The sequence below is a fragment of the Trifolium pratense genome, linkage group LG4 (genome assembly GCF_020283565.1).
Source record: "Trifolium pratense cultivar HEN17-A07 linkage group LG4, ARS_RC_1.1, whole genome shotgun sequence".
Classification (NCBI taxonomy): domain Eukaryota; kingdom Viridiplantae; phylum Streptophyta; class Magnoliopsida; order Fabales; family Fabaceae; genus Trifolium; species Trifolium pratense.
In genome coordinates, this window is record NC_060062.1 from 20897091 (window position 1) to 20921848 (window position 24758).

A 24758-nucleotide genomic window follows, 5' to 3' on the forward strand; every position below is an offset into this window, starting at 1 on the left:
CAATAACAGTTCAATTTTTATAATTTTTTTTTAGTTGAGCTGCAATTGAATCAGTGCTAAACTGTAAGATGGGCTTCCCTTTCATATACTCATGGCTTCTGATTTAAGGTAATCCTCGAAGATAGGTAATGTTGAAACCTGTGATCGATGATGCAATACCAAACAGACTGTACCGTTGGAATAACAAGCATTTGTCGATTAGTGTTTGAATTCTCCTCTTGAAATCAGTCCTATATGCCATCCCAGTCTACGACTTTCTTCAATGCACCGTGTAAGATTTAGCGTAATATGGTTTGCTTGTATTTGGATTATTTGGAAAGGACAAAATGCGTAAGTATTTTTAGAGATAAACGAACATCGGTGGAGCAGACGGTCGATAAAATGTAACTCTGGCATGGAAAATGGTTGAAATGTAGATTGAAAGGGTTCGGATACCCACTTAATCAATGGATAACGTGTCCCAGAGAATGCTTGAGCCGTAGAGTCTGAACTGATAAATTATCATTTTAGTTAGCAGAAGGTGTTCTGGTATAGGTGAGGTCAAAGATGTCTAGTTGAATAAGCTCTGCTTGGTTTATGATAATAAATAGCGGCAGAGGATTGGATCTAGATATGTTTTTGCGACATTTTGGTAGTATCACAAAATCCTTGTTCATCTGGCCATGGATTATAGAGTCATTACGTGTGCAGTTTCTTCGATTATCCGGTGGTTATTTGTGACATGGAGCGAGATCCCAAGATGTCTGAATCGTATTTATTTAGTATCCCTTTTTGTTGATTATACTTCTGCTGTTATACTTCTGTTTGGTCAGGTTTGCTTATGTTAGGTCCATGTTAGTTGCTTTTGTCTAGCAAGGGTTGTGGTTGTATCAGGTAGTGGGAGTTGAACTGTATTGGAGTTTCTGTTCAAATATTCTACAAGGAAAGTTCTGAAGCCCAAAACAACTTCAGCAATAATTGATAATAGGGGAAATTACCTCGCACGATTCTGATGATAATGTTCAGGAATAAAGAAATTTGTGGTGTATAAGAATCACAACTCACAAGTCCATTATGATAATTTTTCAAGCATCTTTACACAAAATAAAATTATTGCAATATTTGTGAATGGCCTCAGAGTGTATGATTCCATACTACTTTAATTGGAAACATGATATTCATTTTCCCATTTTTATACTTGAGAGTTGAGGCATTGTTTTCAAACGATTTTGTATTTTTTTCATATGCTTAAGGGGGATTCAAAGATTTTTCTTTATATCATGATGAATTCTTCGTTTATGTTCTAACTACTAAATATATAATTTTACTAAGATCAATTAAATGAAATTTGCTAGTTACTCGTTTCCATGATTATAATAGGTTTGTTCATAATTTTGTGGATGCATAGGATTTTGCCTACATGTAAAATTTTCCGCATTCACATTATCAATAGTCGTTCGATTAGGGGAACACATGTAAGCCGGGGGTACGAAAAGTAAAACTTTACAAATATTACTTTGATCCAACAAAGCGGATAGCGAATTACTCCATGAATACTCAAGCCCGCAAGAGGTTTTATGCTTTTACCTGTAGAATAAAATTACAAATACCATATGGATTTATTTTTGCCGTCCTATTGGTTACTCAAACATTGTCCGTGACTTAAGTTGCAGACGATTTTTTTTTCCAAAATTTCTGATTTTTACACATCCGCGACTTAAGTAGAGGATCTGTAAAAATAGGGCGCGCGAGTAACCAGTAGAATGGCAAAAATAGCTCCCATACCATATATCGTAAGATGGCCGCTCTTCGGCTATTGAAAAGTATCTTCCAATAAAATTTACAATACAAAAAGATATCACCTGTTGGATGGGAAGGACATAGAAGATTCTAATCAAATAAAAAAGGGGTAAACCATCATTTTATTAGTTCTCGAATGTGTAACTCACTGTCACATTAATCCGGTATGCATCAAAATTGCAAACACATCCACAAATATCTTTTTTATTAGTCATTGAATCCATTTTTAGGTAGTTAATTTAGTCATCAAATCTTCCATCTTCCATCTTTATAAAAACTCAACCTACTAAGCCTAATTCTAACCCTAATTGCTACTAAACCCTAACCCTAATTATTTCTATCCAATTGTGGTTTGCCATTTTGACCAATCACTAATTGACAACTTGACAAGTGCATGTGGTGAGAAATAGCAAGGTGCATGAGGGACACTTGGTGTTTTGCATGGAAGGCAAATGACAAGTGTTGTCATGCATGTAAGGCAAGACTTGCTTCTCCTATAACTACACCACTCACACACCCACTCTCTTCCAGGGCCGGCCATTGGGCCAAGCTGCCAAAGCTAGGGCTTTAGGCCCAACAATTTTTTTTTTTTATCAAAGAAAAATAGGCCTCCAAAAAAAAAATCCCTATTCCTAAATATGTTCTGCTGCACGCGTGAAAAAAAGGAATACGCTTTTTATTTTCTGCCGGCCGCGTGAATCGTTTCTTCTTCCCACAATAACTCCACCAACGTCTCTTGCATCAATTTCTCACAAAATTCCTCCTATCATTTAATTCTCCCTTCAAACTTTCTACTTTAAAAGAATGATTCCAAGTTTCAACTTTCACCATACTTCTTCAATCCTCAAAAGCAAAAAACTTTCCGATTTTGTGTAGCAATTTTTGTACATATTAGATCATGCAATTACATCATTTCAAAGTAGATTTGAACAATTTAAAATATATCAAGATATTTTTGGTTTTCTATTTAGTATTGAGAAATTAAGGTCATTGGAAATTGAAAATTTAAAAGAATGTTGTCTTAACCTTGAATGTTCATTAAAACATAACGACAACTCTGATATTGATGGATTAGACTTATTTTCAGAATTGAAAATATTAAGAGAAATCATACATGTTGAAAATGATACACCAATTGATATACTTAACTATATAATAAGAATGAACTCCTTCACAAATGCATTTGTTGCTTATAGAATAATGTTAACGATTCATGTAACTGTTGCTTCCGCAGAAAGAAGTTTTTCAAAATTAAAATTAATAAAATCTTATCTAAGATCAACAATGTCTCAACAAAGATTAAATGGATTGGCTTTATTAGCGATAGAAAAAGAAATGTTAACTGAAATTGATTATAATAGTTTAATAAATGATTTTGCATCTCAAAAAGCTCGAAAAGTAAATTTTTAAAAAATATTATAATTTTTTTTTTTAGAGTATAAAAGGCCCCAATTCAAAGTTTGCTTTAAGCCTCATATAGTGTTGGGCCGGCCCTGCTCTCTTCAAACCCATAATTTTCACTTTCTCTCCTTCAACTCATACGCTCCCTCGTCCTATCATGACTTTCCATAATTCTTTCCACCAAAATCAATGTCTCATGGCTTCAAACAATTCTTTCCACCAAGGTGAATGCATGCTTCATCTCAAAGTTGCAAGTGACCTTGATGAGCAATGCCCACATAGCTAATCTTCTTACAAGAATGAGGATTTGTGAAGATTTGATTTGACATATGCTTGAGAAATTGAAAAAATGTTGTGATTTTTTACTAACAAGCCTTTGGTAGTTGTTGAATTTCACATATTATACTTAGTTTGCTTAAAATTTATTTGTTTGTAGAAGTTTTGTTTGTGTTTGATTAAATAACAATGTTTCTATTTGTATGTCTTCAAGAAGTTGAAATGTGATAATAAACTAAGTGTTACTTTAGCAAGCATTCATAAAAATTTATGAACTCTTATAAAACAAGAGGTTCACATCTCTTGAGTTTCGATCCAAAGTTATAAACACAATATATATTTTTAAAAATGAAATTGAGTTCATATTTGGAATCATCTAGGGGGTTAAAAAAAATTAGTCATCTATTCATGAAATTAATCATTTCGACGAATAATTTATGTTCATGTGTTCATGAAATTAATCTTTTCTACAAATAATTTATAGTTAACGCTTTGCTTTCTTATTTCAACCCATGTTATAAAGAAAGTATACATTTTTACCATGGCATTTCATTACTCCCAAGAGCTCACATTTGATTAGATAGTCCACATGCAATAATCCAAAAGTAAGGGAAGAGAAAGAATAAGATACTTGGGTGTTGAGAATGAGTCATGATGAACAAAGGGAAAAGGGAAGAGATCAAACTCAAGGTTACTTCCAATTGTTTCTATTTGTGATGGGTATGCATGGATTAACTCTTTGATGATGGGGAATCAATGAAATGAGGTTGATATTTATGATGCTTGAGGTGAGAGAGAGAAAGACAAGTTGAAGGGTGGTTTCATAAGAATATGATTTTTTGTAGTTTAAGTCCCTTTTTTTTATTTTGTGACAATAGTAATTAAGTTCCTTTTATATTACTAAAACATGCATATCATGTATAAGTACCATCTTGCCCTTCCACTTATCACCATACAAGCAAACAATTAATGACCAATTGAATGTTCTTTCGTGACCAATGTTTAAATTATCGAAGAAATTATCAACTTCTAACTAGAATTTTGATAATTCAAATCGGTTTTTTAAATAGTGTCATCGTTTTACATATTTGCTTTCATTTGTTATTAAGAGATTCTTGATATCGTTTTGCGAGTTTCATGGCACATGCTTGATGTACATTTTGAATACTCTTTTTAATGCTTAATTGTATAAAATCATTTTAACTACTAAAATCTTTTGAATAAAAACGTATTCTCTTTCATTGGTTAAAAAATGTGTTTGGTGATTCAAATTTTGATAATTTATATCATTTTATTTGAATGCTTGATTTAACGCGTAATTAGATGCAAAACAGAGATAATAATTATTTTGCTAAAGTATAAAGTACATGTTGAACACTTTATTTGGTGCTTAATTGTATCAAAGCATTTTAACTACTAAAACCTTATGAAAATAAATAAATAGCATTATATGTTTGCCCTTTCAATACTAATTAATATAATACTAATTAGTGCTTAGCTCACTTAATTGTGTTTAATTTATATCATTTCCTTAATTTAAATCAACATTAACACTACTAGAAAAAAAATCCAATTAAGACGGAATTTTGAGACGGAAAATATTTCCATCGCAACAATATTCAATTGGGACGGAATATGTGACATATTTCTGTCACAATGGATTTTATAAATCTATATTCATTTCTTTGGGACGGAATGTGTTTCAGTCGCAAGCTTGGGACGAAATATATTATTCTGTCACGAATTTGGGACGAACATTTTCTTTCCGTTACAAATATCTATTTAATTTTTTTTGTGGGAAAGTTAGCGCCATCATTGAGAGAAAAACTTTTTACTAAAATTTAAAGTATGTCACTAAATTGAGACGGAATTCTAAAATTTGTCTGATAGTTGATATTTTTTTCCGTCCCGAATTCCGTCCTAAGTTTGGGACGGATTGAATTATTTCTGTCCCCATACATTGCGACGCGCGAATTGCGACAAAATTTCAGTTGTCGCAAATTCCATCCCAAAATTATTTTGGGACGGAAATTTCAACTGTTGTGCGACAGATTTTTCCGTCCCAAATGAATTTTTTTTCTAGTAGTGATTCATGATTGACAACATCCATGATTAACATATATATGGCGTTTCGCAGAACCCGTGCAACACACGGGACATAGACTAGTTAATATGTATTTTGTTGGTCAATTTAATCCATAAAATTAAACAGTTTAATAGACACACTATGTTGGTATGAATTATTTTTACACGGACATCCAATAAAAATTTGTTACTCCTCTCCTGCACATCATCCATTAAAGTGAGGTGTAGTGAAGTGATTTGATGGAATATATAATTATTATTGAATGACACTGTAAAATTAATTTACACTTGTCAATATATATATATATATATATATATATATATATATATATATATATATATACTACTATTTTCTCAAAATTAAAACGAAATGGTTGTTACTCTGTCAAATCCGGGTACAACCTTGCTATGAAGTGCATTTTTCGTAATGATAAATACCACGTGGAAGGTAATTGGAAAGAAATATGGAAAGCGCATGCTCCGCATAAAGCGTGTCATCTTCTTTGGCGATTATGTAGGGGATGTATTCCAACGAGGCGTCGGTTATTAGAACGTTATGTTGATTGTGATGTTCATTGTCCATTATGTGAAGATGAGGTAGAAGATGATGTACACACTTTTTTCACCCGCGTTTCTGCTCAATCCAGTTGGCAAGCAGCTGGACTGTCATCTGTCTTGGGTTCCGCAGCTTGTCAGCAAGGCAGTGCGACAGATAGAGTGTTTGCCTTGTGTCAGAATGAGGATTACGCTACTATAGGTAGAGTGGCTACGCTGTTATGGAGTATATGGCATAACCGGCGAGGCAACTCAGAGTTTCTTTCAATCGTTAATGAAATTATTCTTGTTATGTTATCATGTGTGAACTTTGAAGTTAAGTTTATTAGGAGACAAGTGAATTCAGTTGCTCACACTTTAGCTAGGGCGGCCAATTCTTGGACCAGTTTCCATAAATTTGAGATTATTCCATCGTGTATTGAACTTTTGATAATTAATGAAATGCAATAAGTTTCTTTGGTTAAAAAAAAAAAAAATCTAAATAGGATATTAAAATTTAAATCTAAATAAGATATTAAAATCTACTTCAATAATATAACGAGTTATACTTTTCGGATCATAACCATGGTTTGCCTAACAAAAAAGCCCATAAATAAATAAATAAATAGCGCCCTCTTGTTGTTGTAAAATCAAACACAGCATAGGTTTTCCTTTTGACGGTAGTATAGGTTTTTCACTTGTTGTTGCTGCAGATTTTGTTATTTTTCCCAATTCATCAACATGGCAAACAATTTTCGCAGAATGATCACCCTAGAAGAAGGATTGAATACTATTCAGAATACCACCAACAAGCTCCAGAACATTCTAGAAAACTTTCCCGACCCTCACTTGGAGCTATCATTGTGCGGCCGTGAAGAACGAATGAACCTATATTCGTACGTTTCAATTCTTGAAAATATTCTACAACCCTTTTCTTTCTTTTTGTTTTAGGTTTAGTTGATTTGATTCTTTGTTAAATTACAATGCAGGATCATCTACAATATGTGTACTCAAAAGCCTCCTTATGACTATTCCCAACAATTGTATGAAAACTATAAGAAAATATTTGAAGACTACATCAAATCAATGGTGAGTAGCCATATTTTGTTTTTTAGTCAAATAGTCTATAGTCTAGTGTCAGTGTCACAAATCACACACTTCAAGTATTAAGAAGAATTGAAGAAGTATCGTAGGAAATTGCAGTTTTTTTTTTTTTTTTTTTTTTTTTTTTTTTTTTTTTTTTTTTTGAAAACTTGGTATCTAGCCCTAGGACGACTGTTCCAAGGGGACCAATCCCACCGCCCACTTGCGGGAGGCCATTTAAAGCCAGAGTTTTTACTCCGTATGGACTTAGCCCACCGAAATCGGCACCGTGGGAATCAAACTTGAGACTTTGAGAGGAGCATACTCCAATGACTCAAGCCAACACCACTGAACCAACCCCAAGTGGGTTAGAAAATTGTGGATTATAACTCACGCCCAGTGGCGGAGCCAGAAAATTTATAAAGTATATGTTAGTTAATGTGCTGATTTGATTTTATGTTAGTGGAATATGATAAAGTAGTGGAAATTATCTAATGTAAGTGAAGAGTTACATGAGTGAATTGTCATTGTTATTAGTGGAAGCACTTAGTGCTTAGTGGAGTGTTTAATCATTGATTAAACACCTAGTAGTGGTGACTCTTTGATAGTTGTAACCATCACTACTCATGCTATATATATTCATGTGTATGAGATGCATTTGATATAAGAAAAATACATGAATATTCAGCCCCAAAAATACTATCCTACTCTAAATTATGCAACAATATAGTTTATAATATATACCACCTCTAGAATACCACCAACAATATAGGCAAAATCTCGGTTTTAAACAAAAATCTCAGTTTTGAACAAAAATAATATCAGTTTAGCCCTAAAGTAACTTACAACTCGCGCCCTTAACATATCAAATGTCCATGCAGCTATCAACTCAGATGTACTTAGTGGACTGAGCCGTCATTTGGTTTTCATAATTTTGGACCTCCTATACAAATAAATAGACACCAAAGTCAGTTGGTTGTCTAGGACTGTTTAATTATCAATTTCTAACACTAAACCTCAGTTGTTTGCTTACTCACATGCACCAACCATTCGGGTTTTGCTAAATATGGAAGGTCAATTAAAAGTCAATAATATAGGTATTAACATTGACATGATTGAAATTAATATGATTTTCTTATTACTAGGTTCTGCCATCTTTGCGAGAAAAGAAAGATGAAATCCTGTTAAGAGAATTGCTCAGAAGATGGTCAAATCAGAAAACGATGACAATTTTTCTCTCAAAGGGTTTTCACTATCTTGATAGATACTATATCTCAAGACAGGGACTTACTTCTCTTGAAGAAATTGGCTTCTTATCCTTCTATCACTTGGTTAGTGATGATATTCCTATGAAATGTTACACTACAGTTTTTATTTTCCTTCCTAATTTATTTTGCTTTCCTCTTTTCTCTGTTTTTTAACTCAAGTTTTACTTCATTTTATTTCTATCAGGTGTATGATGAGATGCATAGACAAGTAATGGATGCAATATTAGCTATGGTATTTTCTGTTTTCCATTTCTATGTTCTTTATAATCAATTTATTTATCAGTTCATTATAACTATTGATGGAAACTTGTTTGGATTGACAATCCAAGAGATAGTTCATTACTTGCATTCATGAAAAATGATTTCACTAAGCCTTAGTTTCTTTAATGATGCTTTATGTTTCTGTGATAGTTATGTAGTTGAATAGCAGTAAAACTAATCATTTAATTATCTTCAAAATATTGCCAGTTTTCATCAATCCATAATATTAATTTGGTTTAATATGTGATTTTCATTTGATTTTTCTCTATAATGGTTTTCTTTTCATTTATTGCCATAGATTGATCGGAAACGAGCAGGAGAGCCTATTGATGAAACACTGGTTAATAAGGCATTGACTTTCTACTTAGAGATTGGAGAAAGCACAGGAAAAGAAGAACCAAAACACTTTGCAGAAACAATGATTAAACAAAATGCAGCATTCTATGCTATGTCGAGGCTTCAAATTTGATCGCAAATTTTGCTATCTTTAAATTGAAAGTATAAAATTGACTGCTACTTTATTTTCCCTTTTTATACTGCTAGTATGATACTAGTGGAATATTGAAAGATTAACAACGATTGCTACTTTGTTTTTTTGGTTACAATTGCTACTTTGTTTGATTGTATATACTTGCTTAGACAACACTTTACCTTTGATATATTTTGCTCTCCTCTACTGCAATAGCAAATTAGTTAGCCATATTGGGACTAACTCTACCTTCCACATACATACTAAACATATAGTAACAGATTGTCACATTGTCCTTGAGAAATTACAGGCTCAACTTGTTTGTCTAATGCCAATTTTCAACTATATGACCAGCTTGTGGGGGATATTGGATAATTAAAGCAGTTAGGTGTTAATGTGTTATTTTATACTGTCACAGTAATTTAATATTAGTTATCTCAACTCTTAAAGGTCCCGTTTGGATTAACCTTATGCAAATGACTTATGCAATATAAATTAGGTTATACTAGTATTTTATAAGTTCACACTAATGAAAATTGTATTTTTATTTTATCATAAACTCCCTTGACAAACCTATAATAATACATAAAAATTGCATAACCTCTTTTTTAAGCTAAGGGCCTAATTCCCTTTATATTTTCTGTTTTGCCTCTTGTATAATCATTCAATAAAGTATGAAACTGGGTCTATTGAGTGATTTGCATTGTAATGTATGAATCGAAGAAATCTATTACTAAACCAATTATTAGTTGGTCCAGTGGTGATTAACGTTGAACTTAGTAGGGAGGACCACGATTCGGTTCCCACAACTGCGATGGGAGGAGGCTGAAACTACTTGATGGTAGAGCTGACCCGAAACCAACACTGATAATAAAAACCCAAAAATATATATTTATTACTCATGAAAGAAGAATTCAATATCCATCACTTGCCATTCAAAAAAAATAATTCATCCATCACATATCACTTATTAAATAATTAAATAATATCTAACTAATTTATCGCTCATTAATAAAATCTATCTAATTTTTTCATTAACAATGTTTGACAGATGAATGTCCAATCCACTTATAAAAATCATATTAAAAAATTAATTAAAGAATTTTCTATTTAAATTATTCATTTATTAATTTTTTAATGGGTGATTGTTTGAAGTGATGCATGGTGGCCATCCAGACGGCAGTCGGTGGTGGTAAATGCAGGGAATTGGGCGTTAAAGACCATAGGTGGTGGCATGTGACTTTGGCATATGACTTTTTTATTATTTTAATCTACGAAACTTTATTTTTTATTTTTAATTAATGTTTTTATTTTTTATTTATATTTTTGAATATTTTTACCGGATTGAATTTGGATTTTACAAGATCTAATTAGCTGTACGAGTCAAAGATACAATAGATTTTATTTCGGTACCATAAAAAAAATTAGATTTTTTTATTTTTATTTTTTTGAACAAATTTTTAATTTTTATTTTTTTTGGTACATAATTTTTTATTTTATTTTTATATATAAGAGATTTTGACAATATCCTATATAAAAAGATTTAAAAAGAAGAAGATAGGTTTGAAAATATCCACTCCTTGATTTGTTATAAAAATTAAAAATCCACTCTCGATTTGTTTCCCACTTTGATCAAATAACTATATATATATATATATCCTAATTATTATTCGCATATATTTATTTGACTGTAGCTAGGTTTTTGGTACTTTTCTCAATTCTATAACATGTCAAACCAGTCGATTGTTTACTATGATGAAGGATGGGCTTATATGCAAAAGGGCATTAAGAAGCTTCTACAAGGCTTGCCCAACCCTCACTTCACTTCTGAAGATTCTTCAATGTTATATACGTACGTATACGATGCTTTTCAGATTATGTGTGTTCTTTTTGGTGTCAAATACATGTCGGTAATGTATTAACACATATGATTATTTTGATTAATATGTCATATTTTTTAAATTATTATTGTGTAGATGTGTAGTTGTATCTATATCCGGTGTTCATATATGGTGTCCGTACCTTATAGATCATGCATGATTTTTGTGTGTTTTTGTATCCGATGTTGATATATCGCATACAATATTAGTTTATTCAAATTTCACATAATACTTTGTATTAAATTGTGTATTGCTGAACAATAACAGTTTGTCCAAGCAGCTATTTCACAACACCTTTAATCTATATTCCTTTTGGCCAATATTTTTTTCTTAAATTTCAATGCAGGAATGTCTACAATATGTGCACTCAAAATGGTCCTCATGACTATTCCAATGAACTGTATGAAAAATACAAGGAAACATTTAAAGATTACATCAAATCAACTGTGAGTAACAATCTTAAACATTTGGCTACTATATTCAATTTTGCATATTTGTCAAGATGTTGTGCATTCAATTTATAATTCGTACTAAAATCTAGTTCAATCACTGAGATTATTTTCATCCTCTATAGCCTTATTATAAGCTTTGTAAATTTGTACTAACTTGCATTGTGAATCTGAATCATTTGCTTACTCGATCACATGCATCCACCATCCGTATTTTGATTAATAAAACTAATGTGATTTTCTTATCAATAGGTTCTGCCATCTTTGCGAGAAAAGAAAGATGAACTCTTGTTAAGAGATTTGCTCAAAAGATGGTCAAATCATAAAATGATGATCAAGTACCTCTCGTGTTTTTTTGGTTATCTTGATATATATTTTACCCAAAAACGGAGTCGTTCTTCTCTTGAAAAAGTTGGCTACTTATCCTTCTATTCCTTGGTTGGTGATGAGATTCTTTTGAAATGTTACACTACAATTTTTCACTTTTCCTAATTTTATTTTTGCTTTACTCCTTTCTCAATTTCATTTTATTTATCTTAGGTATATGATGAGTTGCAAAGACAAGTAAAGAATGCAATATTAGCTATGGTATTCTCTCTCTTTTTTCTTTTTCTTTTTTACTAATATTTAATACTATCTTTTAAATTTGCCATATTCATCAATCCTTAATGTTCATTTATGGTTGAATCTGTGATATTCATATGATTTTTATCCCTTGATTGATTTTTTTTTTCTTTTTTTTCTTGGTATTTAGATTGATCGGAAACGTGCAGGAGAATCTATTGATGAAAAATTGGTTAATAACATGTTGACATTTTACTCAGAGATTGGAGAAAGGACAAATATAAAAGAACCAAAACAGTTTGCTGAAACAATTATTAAAGAGAATCCAACATTCAATATTATGTAGAGGATTCATATCGGATATAGCAAGTTTTGGTATCTTTAAATTGAAAGTATACTACCATAGATTGCTACTTTGTGGATTACAAGATTGCTACTTTATTTTCTTTTTTTATATCTTTAAATTGAATCTATAAAATTATTGCTACTTTATTTTCCTTTTTATTAGTGATTGATACTTTATTCTCGATGTTAAAATTTATCTTTTTATTGTTGGACCGTGAGGGGAGCCTCATGTGGAATCGATTTCTCTAATACAAGTGACTCTAACACTACATTTTCATCCGAATCTTTAAAGCATTGAGTTTATATATAGGTCTTCTCACTTATAAAGTGATCAACCTCAACTCTTCCGACCAATGTGAAACTTTTTCTCATAATTCATAAATCTCAACACTAATTTCCATCATTCACCTTCTTGCAAACATACTAATGATGCCTTAATCCTTTTTCATCTTTTGCAGTTATCTAACTTGTATTTTCCTTTATATTTTTTGCATTGCTTCTTGAATAAATACCTTAATCATCAAGCTCAGCTGTAATGGATCTCAAAATGTTACGGTAGGCCTTGCTGGGTGTGGAGGCTTGTTAAGGGACTCGAATGGAAAGTGGATCAAGGGCTACTCTCGAAAAATTGGATATTGTGATGCGCTTCATGCAGAAATGTGGGGCATGTACTTAGGAATGAACCTTGCTTGGAGTTGGAGCAGGGAATGACTCATCTCCAGGTTGAAAGCGATTCTAAAGTGATGATAGATATGGTGACTGGTAGAGTTAAGCTCAATGGAAGCACTCCCACTTTGGTGTTTCGCATTAGACATCTTCTTGTTTTGAGTTGACAAGTCATTTTGTCTCATACGTGGTGCGAGGGAAATAGAAATGCAGATTAGCTTGCTAATTTTAGGTACTCTCTTAATTCTTTTGATATTCAAAGTATGCTTTTTGATGATATATATATATATATAGCTTGGATTCTTAGGAATGTTCGTGTAACATTGTAGTTTTTTTCTTCCTTTTTTTTTTTTCTTAATTCAAATTATGCAAATAATGAGATCCACAGAGAGAGTATTTATTTATTTTTTTTGCTAAGTAGTCTAGTGGTTAGAAATCTTACATTTAAGTGGGATAATCGAAATTCGAACCCCGATCCCCTACATATATAATGCAATATCTTGCCAACAGAGTTAAACTCATGAGACACTTTTCTATTCTTATTAATTAATGATCTTTATCATGTAACCGATTTGGGGTTGGTCTAGTGGTGTTGGCTTGTCCCCTGGTGCCAATTTCGTTGGGCTAAGTCCATACAGAGATAAAAAAATAATCTGGCTTTAAATGGGGTCCCGCAAGTGGGCGGTGAGATTGGCCCCTTGAATTAGTCCGTCCAAAGGCCGGATACCAAGTTTTAAAAAAATGATCCTTATCATGTGTAAGGCTGAATTCATTAAAAAAAATAAAATTGATCAAACATTTTTTTAAAAAGGTTTAAATTTTATTGTTTTCTAAAAAGGGAAAATCAATATTTTATTGTAAAACCCCAACAATTAAATAATGGCATTAAATTTAATTATTAAAAAAATAATGGCATTAAATTTTGTAAAAAAAATTACAGAATTAAATTGGTCAAAATATAATGCCAGTATGAAAAAAGAAATGCCTAATGAAAATGTATTGACCAATGACCATAGTTGATAAAAAGTCCACAAAAAAAAACGTTCACCTCTTCATATTTTTTTTTGTCTTTTCACATTTGTGATTCTCCATTCTTATCTTTGCTGGTATTGGTATTTTAATTTCTCTCAATAACATGACTGGCTTCTGTAACATGTCTGGCAGCTTCATTTTGAACTATGATGAAGGATGAGATTTTATCCAGAAGGGCATCAAGAAGCTTATAGAGAGCTTGCCCAACCCTCACTTCACTACTGAAGATTCCTTGATGTTGTATACATATGTTTCCATACTTCTTCTAAGAATATACCATGTTTTCATGGAGTTGATTGTTATGATATATTAATATTGTGTATATGGTATATGTTGTGTCTTTAAATTTCAAGTTTTTTTTAAGGTTCAGATCCAGTTTCACGCACAGGACGTACATAATGTTGTATTTTGGCGAAATTTTGTGTTTTGGCTACTGCCTCATGCACGTTCTGTGCTTCTGACATGTGCGGGGTACATACGGGGATACGCCCCACGCATTGAGCAACAAGGTTATAAAAATCTACGAATTTTGACAGTTTTGCAGCTTTTGAAATTAGGGTTTTAGGAAACACTTCGCTGAGATAAAAAGAGGGAATCATTAAAAGAAAAAAAAAGTGATCAAGATTTAATGATTGAGATTTTTTGGGGTAGATCTAAGGTTGAGAAACACATCATAAAATGAGATTCATTGTTCATTTGTGTTCTTGCGAGGTTGAGGAAATGAGTACAATTAAGGATTTCTTTTTTAAGCTAATTTTTTGTAACCCATTTGAAATATCATTGTAAACAATGGTTATAGTGAATGGAGAGTTGTTTTATACTCTCAAGTTTTTCTATTAGTTTGAAGGTTCAGATTCTGTCTCACGTGCAGGATGCACATAATGTTGTATTTTCGTGAAATCTTGTGATTAGGCTACTACCTCATGTACGTTCTGTCATTTTGACATGCGTAGGGTGCATAAGGCTATGTGCCCTACACATGGAGCAACAAGGTTATAAAAAGTTACAAATTTTGACAGTTTTGCAGCTTTTGAAATTAGGGTTTTATGAAACACTTAGAGAGACAAAAAGAGGGAAACATTAATAGATCAAGATCTAATAATTGAGATTTTTTGAGGTAGATCTAACGTTGAGAAACACATCATAAACGCTTTGGGAGTGAGATTCATTGTTCATATGTGTTCTTGTGAGGTTGAGAAAATGAGTACAAATTGAGGATTCTTTTTTTAAACTAATTTTTTAAAACCCATTTGAAATCTCATTGTAAACAATGATTATAGTGAATGGAGAGTTGTTTTTCACTCTCAAGTTTTTCTATTAGTTTGAAGGTGCAGATTCGATCTCACGTTCAGGACAAACACATAATGTTGTATTTTGGTGAAATCTTGTGATTAGTCTACTGCCTCATGTGCGTTTTGTCATTTTGACATGTGTAGGGTGCATATAAGGGCATGCGCCCCGCCCATGGAGCAACAAGGTTATAAAAAGCTACAAATTTTGACAGTTTTGCAGTTTTTGAAATTGTGGTTTCAGAAAACACTTAGAGAGACAAAAAAAGGAAACATTAATTGATAAAGATCTAATGATTGAGATTTTTGAGGTAGATCTAACGTTGAGAAACAAATCATAAACGCTTTGGGAGTGAGATCCATTGTTCATATGTGCTCTTGGGAGGTTGGGGAAATGAGTACCGTAACGCCCCAAAAAAATTAGGATTCATTTTATTTAATTATTTAGTTGTTGTGGTGTTGATTTTCTTGTTGTGGTGTTGATTGACGATGTTTATTTAAGGGTAAATAGTGTTATACCCCCCTGCAAAATAGGCGAGTTTTGCGTTACCCCCCTGCAAAATATTTTTTTGAGATTACCCCCCTGCAATGTCAAGATTCTTTGCGTTACCCCCCTGGCTCAACAAGTGGGCATATGACATGGAAGAATCTTGATGTGGCATGACACGTGGAAATTATTTTATTTTTTATTTATTTTTAATTGCCAACTCATTAATTAATGTGGGTTTTTAATTAAAAAAATGAAAAAAAACTTAAAAGTTGTTATATTTTTATGAACTTACTTAAAAGAAATTTTTTTTTTGACTAAAAGTTGTTATTATATATATAAAAAAATTCTTATATATATATAATAACTAATAATAGAGTAACCAAAAAAAAAAACGAAGATGAAAACAAAACTAATAATAATAATAGTAACCAAAAAACTAATAATAATAATAATAATAATAATAACTAATAATAATAGAGTAACCAAAAAAAAAAAAATGCAATCACATAGTAACGCAAGAACAATCGCTTTGCCCTAACCCCCAAATTGAAATTGAAAACGAATAACAATCTCTGCATATGAACGGAACGAAAAAAAAAAAAGTTTCTTTAAATAAAAAAGTTTCTTTAAAAAAAAGTTTCTTTAAAAAAAAGTTTTTTTTTAAAAAAAAAGTTTCTTTAAAAAAAAAAGATTTCCTTAAAAAAAAAGTTACCGTAAAAAAAAAGTTTCTTTAAAAAAAAAAGTTTATTTCATTTTTTTTTAATTAAAAAATAAATAATTACTAAGTTGGCAATTAAAAATAAATAAAAAATAAATTAATTTCCACGTGTCATGCCACGTCAAGATTCGCCCATGTCATATGCCCACTTGTTGAGCCAGGGGGGTAACGCAAGGAATCTTGACATTGCAGGGGGGTAATCTCAAAAAAATATTTTGCAGGGGGTAACACAAAACTCGCCTATTTTGCAGGGGGGTATGACACTATTTACCCTTTATTTAATTATTTTGTGGCGAATAATTAAATAATTGATAGATAAAAATAATGACGTTGCTAATTAGAAAATAAAATAAAAAGGTGTTGAAAGCATAGAGGGGGTGTAGATAGGAAAATGGTAGAGAAAGGGACAAAGATGAAGAAACATAATTTTAATTCGCATTAAAACATTTTAATAATAATAATAATGTCATATAATAATAATAATAATAATAATAATAATAATAATAATAATAATAATAATAATGTAGTTGTCTATGGACATTAGTGGATAGAAGAAGGAAAATTTCAGTAGGATAATCCATAACAAAAACAAACACACAGAAAAATAGTGCAAGGATAAGAGAAGAGAGAAAGGTCGTGGGAGAGTGAAAAGAAGCAAGAGAAGGAAGAGTTTAACCTCAATATAGAGAATTCACTGCACTCCAAGTAAGGGAGCTTTATATACTCTTGAAATTCTGAATTCAATAGGCATATTTGTGTATTCATTATGTGTGTGATTTAAGTTGTTGCTCTTATGCTTCCTTTTCCCATTATGTGATGTTGTTGTTGTTTCTATACTTGTTCTTAATTTTGATTTCATCATCTGGTATGATAATGTTTCCATGCTTCTGTTGTTGCTGCAAATTCGTGTTCTGATGTTGAGTAAATAAAATTGTGGATTGACGTTGTGCTTGAGAATTAACATAAGGGGTATAATGATTTTTTTGGGATTTTGATGATAATTCAAAAGAAAAAGTTTCATAACGTGTTGAGCATCGAATGCAATTCTAAAGCAATTCTGGGATTTTTATGGGTTGAGAGAATGTCAAAACTGAAGCTTTTGAACAACCATCAATGGAGTTTTTTTGTTAAAATTCGTGTGAAGCTTTTGATATGTAAAACATTCGATTAGATTGTTTTTTCGAAAAATAAATACCGGGTATCTTCCTACAATTGAATGACGATCAAAACACGTCGAATTCCGTTGAGAAATGAGGGAGAACCGACCGAGTCAAATCGCGGGTCGTCGCGACCCGTTTTGCTGCAACCGGGTAAAGGAGATGATGAACAGTGCGCGAGTGGCCTCGCCCACTCGCATCACCGGCGCGTGATGGCGTGTGGGAGGGCAGGGAGGATCCGTTTTTAAAAATTGTTTTTACAGAAAAATAAGAAATAATTTGCTTGATATTTTGGTACCTATTTGGTAATTTTTGGACACTCGTAGCTATTTTTAATTTATTATTTGGAGTAAAAAGTTGATTAAAACTATTATAATTTCGTGAAAATTTCCCAACATTTTATGTAGGGTATTTTGAATATTTTGGAACCCTCTGATGTATCTCACTCTCCCTGGTTTTATATAATATTAAGGAATTGAATTTATTTCACAATTGTTATTAATTAAATTGATTTAAAATTCATATCTTTCGTTGATAATCTAAACCGAGTTAAATTGGGTTAAAGGTTATGTTAATACAAGTAATAAGTTGTTGTCCTGAGAGGAGTGAACGACTAATTGGGTTATTAAAGTTTAGTTGACGTTGTAATCGAAGTTACTAATAATTGTTGTGTATCGATGTTGTTTTGAGCTGTTGTTCGTTTATAGTAATTGTGTTGTCGAATTGTTAGTTTGTTGAATAATGATGTTGAGCTACGTGGTTATAACAATGTTGAATTATTTATTTTAATGATGTTGGAGTTGTACTGAAAATTATGATGTTGTAATTGTCGTTGTTGTATGTTGTTGTTTATGAACGTTGTTTATTGATGTTGCTATAATGATGATGAAGTTGTCTATTGAAGTTGTTAAATGATGTTGCCTATTGACGTTGCTTATTATAACATGACATGCATTCATTCATGTGTCCAATGACGTTTGCCTAATGAAGTTGTATAATTGACGTTGAAAATGATGTTTCTTAATGACGTTGAAAATGATATTGCTTAATGAAGTTGAAAATAATGACGTTGATCCTCTATGATGTAAAACTAGAAATGACGTTGCTATTGGTACCACATGCATGTAGCGAGTCTAGGCGCATTGCATGCATTTTAATTATATTTCTTTATTTAAATGTTGTTATTATTTCTCTTTATTTAATTAATGATTGATGATTGTGATTGATTGATGAATGTGTGTGACCATCCGCTTAGATGGTCTTGTTGTTGTTTATGATGTTGTTAGTTATTGAGTTGTTTTAATTCAGTTACTTTCTTGATGTATTTTGACTCACTTTTACATTTCCCCTTCTGGCTTGGCCCTACGGTGTGCAACCGTAGATTTTCAGGTAAGAGACGAATCATAGATGGTGTGTTTGGATAGCTGTTACTTTGCTATTTATTTGGAGTCGCTCTGTTAGAATGTTGTTGGGAAAAACTTTTATTTAATTATGTTGTTAAATTTTTATAACAATTGAACTATGTCACTTGATCCAGTATTTTCAATTCGGACTTTGAAACTTTATTATTTTTGTATTTTCCGCTGCATGATTTTTAATCATTTGAGGAATTAGTTAATTGAAGTAAGTGTGACATCCTTATTAAATAAATGAAATTAACTTTTTCGAAAATAAAATAAAGGGATAAATTAAGGGTGTTACAAATACAAATTAAGGATTCTTTCTTGAAGCTAATTTTTTGTAACCCATTTGAGATCTCAATGTAAATAATGATTATAGTGAATATATGGAGAGCTGTTCACCCTCCCCAAATGTAGGTTATTATTGGGTCGAATTGGGTAAAAATTTCTTTGTATTTATTTTTTTTTTACTTGTTCATGCTTGAGATTTTGGTGCTTAGATTGTTTGAATATTATTGTTTCTTTTGTTCAATGATATTTTCTTAAATTGCAATGCAGGAACGTGTACAACATGTATGTTCAAGAGGATCCCCATGAGTATGGCATTCTACTGTATGAAAACTACAAAAACACATTTGAAGACTACATAGGATTAACTGTGAGTAACACTATTAATTTAACATTTCTATATCATATTATATTTTTATTTTTTGTATATTGTTATTAAACATTTATATTATAGATTAACTCACGTATTTATAATTAATATTGACTCTGTACAATTTTAAAAGATCATTTTTTAAGAACAATTCTTAAAGATAGAACTGAAAATATAACTCATAACCTCTAGTATATTATCTAAACTCCTCACCACTAAATTAAATTTAATAGCTTAGTATATCTAATGTGATTAGTTTACCTGATTTGTGTACATGGTGAATAAAATCGTCATGAAGAGGAAAATATATTTAAAGAAATTATATTACATCGTAATTTTGTGATTTTTGAGTTTTTTTTTTTTATAATCAAGATTTTATTAATCAAGATTGATAATCAAGTGATTTTTGAGATTTGATTTCTCTCCCCTCACACCTAACTCACCTGACGTTGCACCAGAACACATCTAGTTACTAGTACTTGCATTAATTTCTTGCTTCACCACTTTTTTCCGTTCTATAGAATACACTCTTGCATATCTATCAGCTATTGTTCGGCGATATGCTATTTAATATAAAATATTGTCAAATAGCGGTTATTGTGGCGCTATAACACTATTGGGTATTAGAGTTTTAACAGTGTTATTTTCTGTGCAATTGACAACACCGTGTTTAGAGTATGCATAACTAATCTCTTAATACTTCTATCTTCTAATTCAGTCACTTGATTACAAAACTGACCCCTGAATCAAATAAAATGGTACAGTTAGAGCTGTAAAAATGGTTGGGCTATCGGGCCGGCCCATTAGCCCTATCCTTTTACACGGGCCGGGCTTCTTAAAAAGGGGGCCGGACCTTATCGGATCCGGTTTTTTCATGGGCCGGCCCACAGACTTTTGGGCCGGCCTCTTAAAGAATTAAAAAAATTATTTAAAAAAATTCTATAATATTTTTATTGTTATATTTTGATCCTATTTTTATGCATTAATTCATATATAATTTTTTTTTATTGTTATTATTTGTGTTTTGTTCCTATCTATAATCTGTTTTATGCCTATTTTTAAGCATATCATTCTTTTATATATTTTTTAATTTTTTTGTGTGCAATTACAACGAAGGATATAAAACTTGGAATATGGTTATTTTAAGTCTATCAACTTTTTATTGTATTTATTTTATATTCTTTCTATATATTTGTTTTTTTTTTTACTTAAATTACAATGGATGAATGAAAGATATAAAACTTGGAATATTTTTTTGTAGTAATAATAATAATATGACAAAAAAAACTTATTGGATTAGAATGTTATTATTTGTTAGAGATTTGTTTGTTTGTTTTATGAGTATAAAGACTAAAGAGGAAGATATTGTTGTTTGGGAGATTATGTGAGAAAATATAGGGATACGAATTACTTTCTTGAAAATTTAGTTGAGAAATATAACATAAATTTAGTAGAATATGTTTTTTTTCCAAAAAAAAATACTATGAAAATCAGTGGGCCGGCCCATCAGGCCATGTAGGCTTTTGCTTATCGGGCAGGGATAAGCGGGCCGAGCCATGAAGTTAACGGCCGGGCTGGGCCGGCCCCTTTATTTGACCGGGCCCTTCCAGGTCGGACCGGGCCGGTCCCTTTGACAGCTCTAGGCACAGTGGACCGGATATTGGTGGTGAAAAAAAAATCTAATTCAGTCACTAACTTTATTTTCACCCTCTATAACCTATAAGCTATGTAAACTTGTAACTTGCATTTGATTAAGACATATGATATACCGACTAAAATTTCACTTTTAAAGTCAATAAATGAGGAGTTTGGGTTCAAATCTCAGCCCTACATATATCAATGTATTTAGCAACTGAGTTATATTAACAACTTTAATTATTTGCATGCTCACATTCATCAACCATCCAGATTTTGCTAAATATGAATGGTCATAACCTAATAATATAGCTAGGTTTTAAGAAAACTAATGTGATTTTTCTTATTATTACTAGGTACTACCATCACTGAGAGAAAAGAAAGATGAACTCTTATTGAAAGAGTTGCTTGAACAATGGTCAAATTACAAGATTATGAACAAGTACATGTTTAAATTTTTCAGTTATCTTGAAAGACACTATATCTGCGGTCGAAATGGACGTCCTACTCTTGAACTAAAGACATTCTTATCCTTCTATTCTCTGGTTAGTGATGAGATTTCTTTAAAATGTTTTTTTTTCCTAATTTTATTTTGCTTTCATCTTTTCCCTCTTTTTTAACTTTGGGTTTACTTCATTTTATTTATCTCAGGTATATGATGAGATGCATGGGGATTCCAATTAGATAGCAAGTTTTGGTATCTTTAAATTGGAAGTATAAAAATACTAATAAAGCAGCTTGTGGGGGATATTGGATAATCTAAAGCAGTAATTTATATTAGTTATGTCAACTCTTAATTCCCTTTATATTTTCTGTTTTAATCATTCAATCGAGTTTGAAACTGGGTTTATTGAATGTTTTGCATTTTAACGTATGAATCAAAGAAATCTATTGCTAATTAGCTGTACGAGTCAAAGACACAAATAGATTTGATTTCGGTACCAAAAAAAAAAAAGAATTTTTTATTTTTTTAATTTATTTTTATATATAAGAGATTTTCACAATATCCTATAGAAAAAGATTTAAAAAGAAGAAGATAGGTTTGAAAATACCGCTCCTTGATTTGTTATAAAAATTAAAAATTCACTCCCGATTTGTTTCCCACTTTGATCAAATAACTATATATAAATATCCGCTCCTTGATTAGTCAAAAAAAAAAAAAACTATATATACACATATATATCCCAATTATTATTCGTATATATTTATTTGACTGTAGCTAGGTTTTGGTACTTTTCTCAATTCTATAACATGTCAAACTGGTCGATTGTTTACTATGATGAAGGATGGGCTTATATGCAAAAGGGTATTAAGAAGCTTCTACAAGGCTTGCCCAACCCTCACTTCACTTCTGAAGATTCTTTAATGTTATATACGTATGTATACAAATGTTTTTCAGATTATGTGTGTTTCTTTCAATGTCAAATACATGTCGGTATCGAGACATATGATTATTTTGATTAATATGTTTTTCTTAAATTTCAATGCAGGAATGTCTACAATATGTGCCGTCAAAAGCCTCCTCATGACTATTCCAAAGAACTATATGAACAGTACAATGAAACATTTAAAGATTACATCAAATCAACTGTGAGTAACAATCTTAAACATTTGGCTACTATATTCAATTTTGCATATTTGTCAAGATGTTGTGCATTCAATTTATAATTCGTACTAAAATCTAGTTCAATCACTGGGATTATTTTCATCCTCTATAGCCTTATTCGTAAATTTGTACTAACTTGCATTGTGAATCTGAATCATTTGCTTAATCGATCACATGCATCAACCATCCGTATTTTGATTAATAAAACTAATGTGATTTTCTTATCAATAGGTTCTGCCATCTTTGCGAGAAAAGAAAGATGAACTCTTGTTAAGAGATTTGCTCAAAAGATGGTCAAATCACAAAATTATGATCGAGTACATTTCATTTTTTTTTAGTGATGTTGATAAAAAATTTACCCGAATACGGCAACTACCTTCTCTTGAAAAAGTCGGCTACTTATCCTTCTATTCCTTGGTTGGTGATGAGATTCTTTTGAAATGTTACACTAAAATTTTTATTTTCCTAATTTTATTTTGGTTTCTCCTTTCTCCTTTTTTTTTTAACTTGAGTTTATTTCATTTTATTTATCTTAGGTATATGATGAGATGCAAAGACAAGTAAAAAATGCAATATTAGCTATGGTATTCTCTCTCTTTTTTCTTTTTCTTTTTTACCAATATTTTTTTGGGTTTATAACTCTCTGGTTCATAGGGGAAAGAGACCCTAGTAGTTCAGAACCCAGGAATCGAACCCGGGTTTTCCCGAAATCCGTCCTTTTTGGTGAAGCTCAGTAACCACTTGAGCCCAATGACTTGGTTTTTTTTACTTATATTTAATACTATCTTTTAAATTTGCCATATCATCAATCCTTAATGTTTATTTATGGTTGAAACTTGAATATGTGATATTCATACGATTTTTCTCCTAATGGATTTTTTGTCTTTTATTTCTTGGTATTTAGATTGATCGGAAACGTGCAGGAAAATCTATTGATGAAAATTTGGTTACTGACGTGTTGACATTCTACTCAGAGATTGGAGAAAAACTAGAAAAAGATGAACTAAAACACTTTGCACAAACAATTATTAAAGAGAATGCAATTATGCGGGCGGCTTCAAATTAGATAGCAAGATTGTTACTTTATTTTCCTTTTTTATATCTTTAAATTGAATCTATAAAAATTATTTCTACTTTATTTTCCTTTTTTATAGTAAGATAAGACTAGATAACTAAGTGGAAAATTAGTGATTGATATTTTATTCTTCATATGGAATCGATGTTACTAACATTTATAACTTGTTTCATTGCTTCTTGAATAAATACCTTAATCATCGATAAAAAAATCATGAAAGTCTGTTTTATCTCTTTCAGTAATATATATGATCAATGCTTCAAATGATTCGGTTATAGATCCAACCCTAAAAGCCCGAAAGCTGTTCTCATCCTTGTCAGGGGAGATGCCAACCATCTCTCCTTTTCACTAAAAGCAAATTTGGTCCACTATAAAAAAAAATAAAAAATTGGTCCGTGTGTTAAGTCAACGTGACATGCTGACTCACTTTTTATAAATTAAAATTACAATGATTATTTATTAAAAATATTTTTGAAACCCATGGCCGATGACCAGAATGATGCTCTTATAACCCTTATTCCCAATTTCTTCTTCCATGTAATTTATGCAAATTCGATCTCAAAATCCATTCAATTAAGGTTATTGTTGGATTTTGTTGTTGTTCTAGGAATTAGGGATTTTATAATCTTAATTAATAC

At 31.3% G+C, this 24758-nt stretch overlaps 4 protein-coding genes, 1 long non-coding RNA gene and 1 pseudogene across 5 annotated transcripts; 5 read left to right on the top strand and 1 right to left on the bottom strand.

Annotated features, from left to right (window-relative positions):
* The first annotated feature begins 6727 nt into the window (after positions 1–6727).
* Positions 6728–9327, top strand: LOC123923779 (cullin-1-like). Its single transcript, XM_045976514.1, has 5 exons — positions 6728–6971; positions 7065–7164; positions 8304–8489; positions 8611–8658; positions 8986–9327. The coding sequence occupies exons 1-5, from the start codon at positions 6817–6819 to the stop codon at positions 9154–9156; spliced, it is 660 nt and encodes a 219-aa protein (XP_045832470.1). The 5' UTR covers positions 6728–6816; the 3' UTR covers positions 9157–9327.
* A 1534-nt stretch (positions 9328–10861) lies between these two features.
* On the top strand, positions 10862–11977 carry LOC123922263 (cullin-1-like). Its single transcript, XM_045974997.1, has 3 exons — positions 10862–11008; positions 11383–11482; positions 11738–11977. Exons 1-3 carry the CDS (start codon positions 10884–10886, stop codon positions 11975–11977), a joined length of 465 nt encoding a protein of 154 aa, XP_045830953.1. The 5' UTR covers positions 10862–10883.
* Positions 11978–12024: 47 nt separating this feature from the next.
* LOC123923991 lies at positions 12025–13292 on the top strand. Its single transcript, XR_006814554.1, has 2 exons — positions 12025–12073; positions 12240–13292. It is a non-coding gene; the product is annotated as an uncharacterized LOC123923991 (long non-coding RNA).
* Positions 13293–19515: 6223 nt separating this feature from the next.
* LOC123922264 (cullin-1-like) lies at positions 19516–22123 on the top strand. Its single transcript, XM_045974998.1, has 4 exons — positions 19516–19559; positions 19705–19804; positions 21796–21984; positions 22091–22123. The coding sequence occupies exons 1-4, from the start codon at positions 19516–19518 to the stop codon at positions 22121–22123; spliced, it is 366 nt and encodes a 121-aa protein (XP_045830954.1).
* Positions 22124–22690: 567 nt separating this feature from the next.
* LOC123922265 (cullin-1-like) lies at positions 22691–24111 on the top strand. The gene is made up of 5 exons (XM_045974999.1): positions 22691–22815; positions 22930–23029; positions 23277–23462; positions 23582–23629; positions 23950–24111. The coding sequence occupies exons 1-5, from the start codon at positions 22691–22693 to the stop codon at positions 24109–24111; spliced, it is 621 nt and encodes a 206-aa protein (XP_045830955.1).
* Positions 24112–24325: 214 nt separating this feature from the next.
* Positions 24326–24475, bottom strand: LOC123882560 (annotated as a pseudogene).
* Positions 24476–24758: the final 283 nt, after the last annotated feature.

Coding starts and splice junctions, on each gene's coding strand:
- LOC123922265 (XM_045974999.1), top strand. CDS start 22,691: ATGTCAAACTGGTCGATTGTTTACTATGATGAAGGATGGGCTTATATG. Junction 23,463..23,581: donor ACTTATCCTTCTATTCCTTG/GTTGGTGATGAG, acceptor TATTTATCTTAG/GTATATGATGAGATGCAAAG. Junction 23,630..23,949: donor AAAATGCAATATTAGCTATG/GTATTCTCTCTC, acceptor CTTGGTATTTAG/ATTGATCGGAAACGTGCAGG.
- LOC123922263 (XM_045974997.1), top strand. CDS start 10,884: ATGTCAAACCAGTCGATTGTTTACTATGATGAAGGATGGGCTTATATG. Junction 11,009..11,382: donor GATTCTTCAATGTTATATAC/GTACGTATACGA, acceptor ATTTCAATGCAG/GAATGTCTACAATATGTGCA. Junction 11,483..11,737: donor AAGATTACATCAAATCAACT/GTGAGTAACAAT, acceptor TCTTATCAATAG/GTTCTGCCATCTTTGCGAGA.
- LOC123922264 (XM_045974998.1), top strand. CDS start 19,516: ATGATTATAGTGAATATATGGAGAGCTGTTCACCCTCCCCAAAT. Junction 19,805..21,795: donor AAGACTACATAGGATTAACT/GTGAGTAACACT, acceptor TATTATTACTAG/GTACTACCATCACTGAGAGA. Junction 21,985..22,090: donor TCTTATCCTTCTATTCTCTG/GTTAGTGATGAG, acceptor TATTTATCTCAG/GTATATGATGAGATGCATGG.
- LOC123923779 (XM_045976514.1), top strand. CDS start 6,817: ATGGCAAACAATTTTCGCAGAATGATCACCCTAGAAGAAGGATTGAAT. Junction 7,165..8,303: donor AAGACTACATCAAATCAATG/GTGAGTAGCCAT, acceptor TCTTATTACTAG/GTTCTGCCATCTTTGCGAGA. Junction 8,490..8,610: donor TCTTATCCTTCTATCACTTG/GTTAGTGATGAT, acceptor TATTTCTATCAG/GTGTATGATGAGATGCATAG.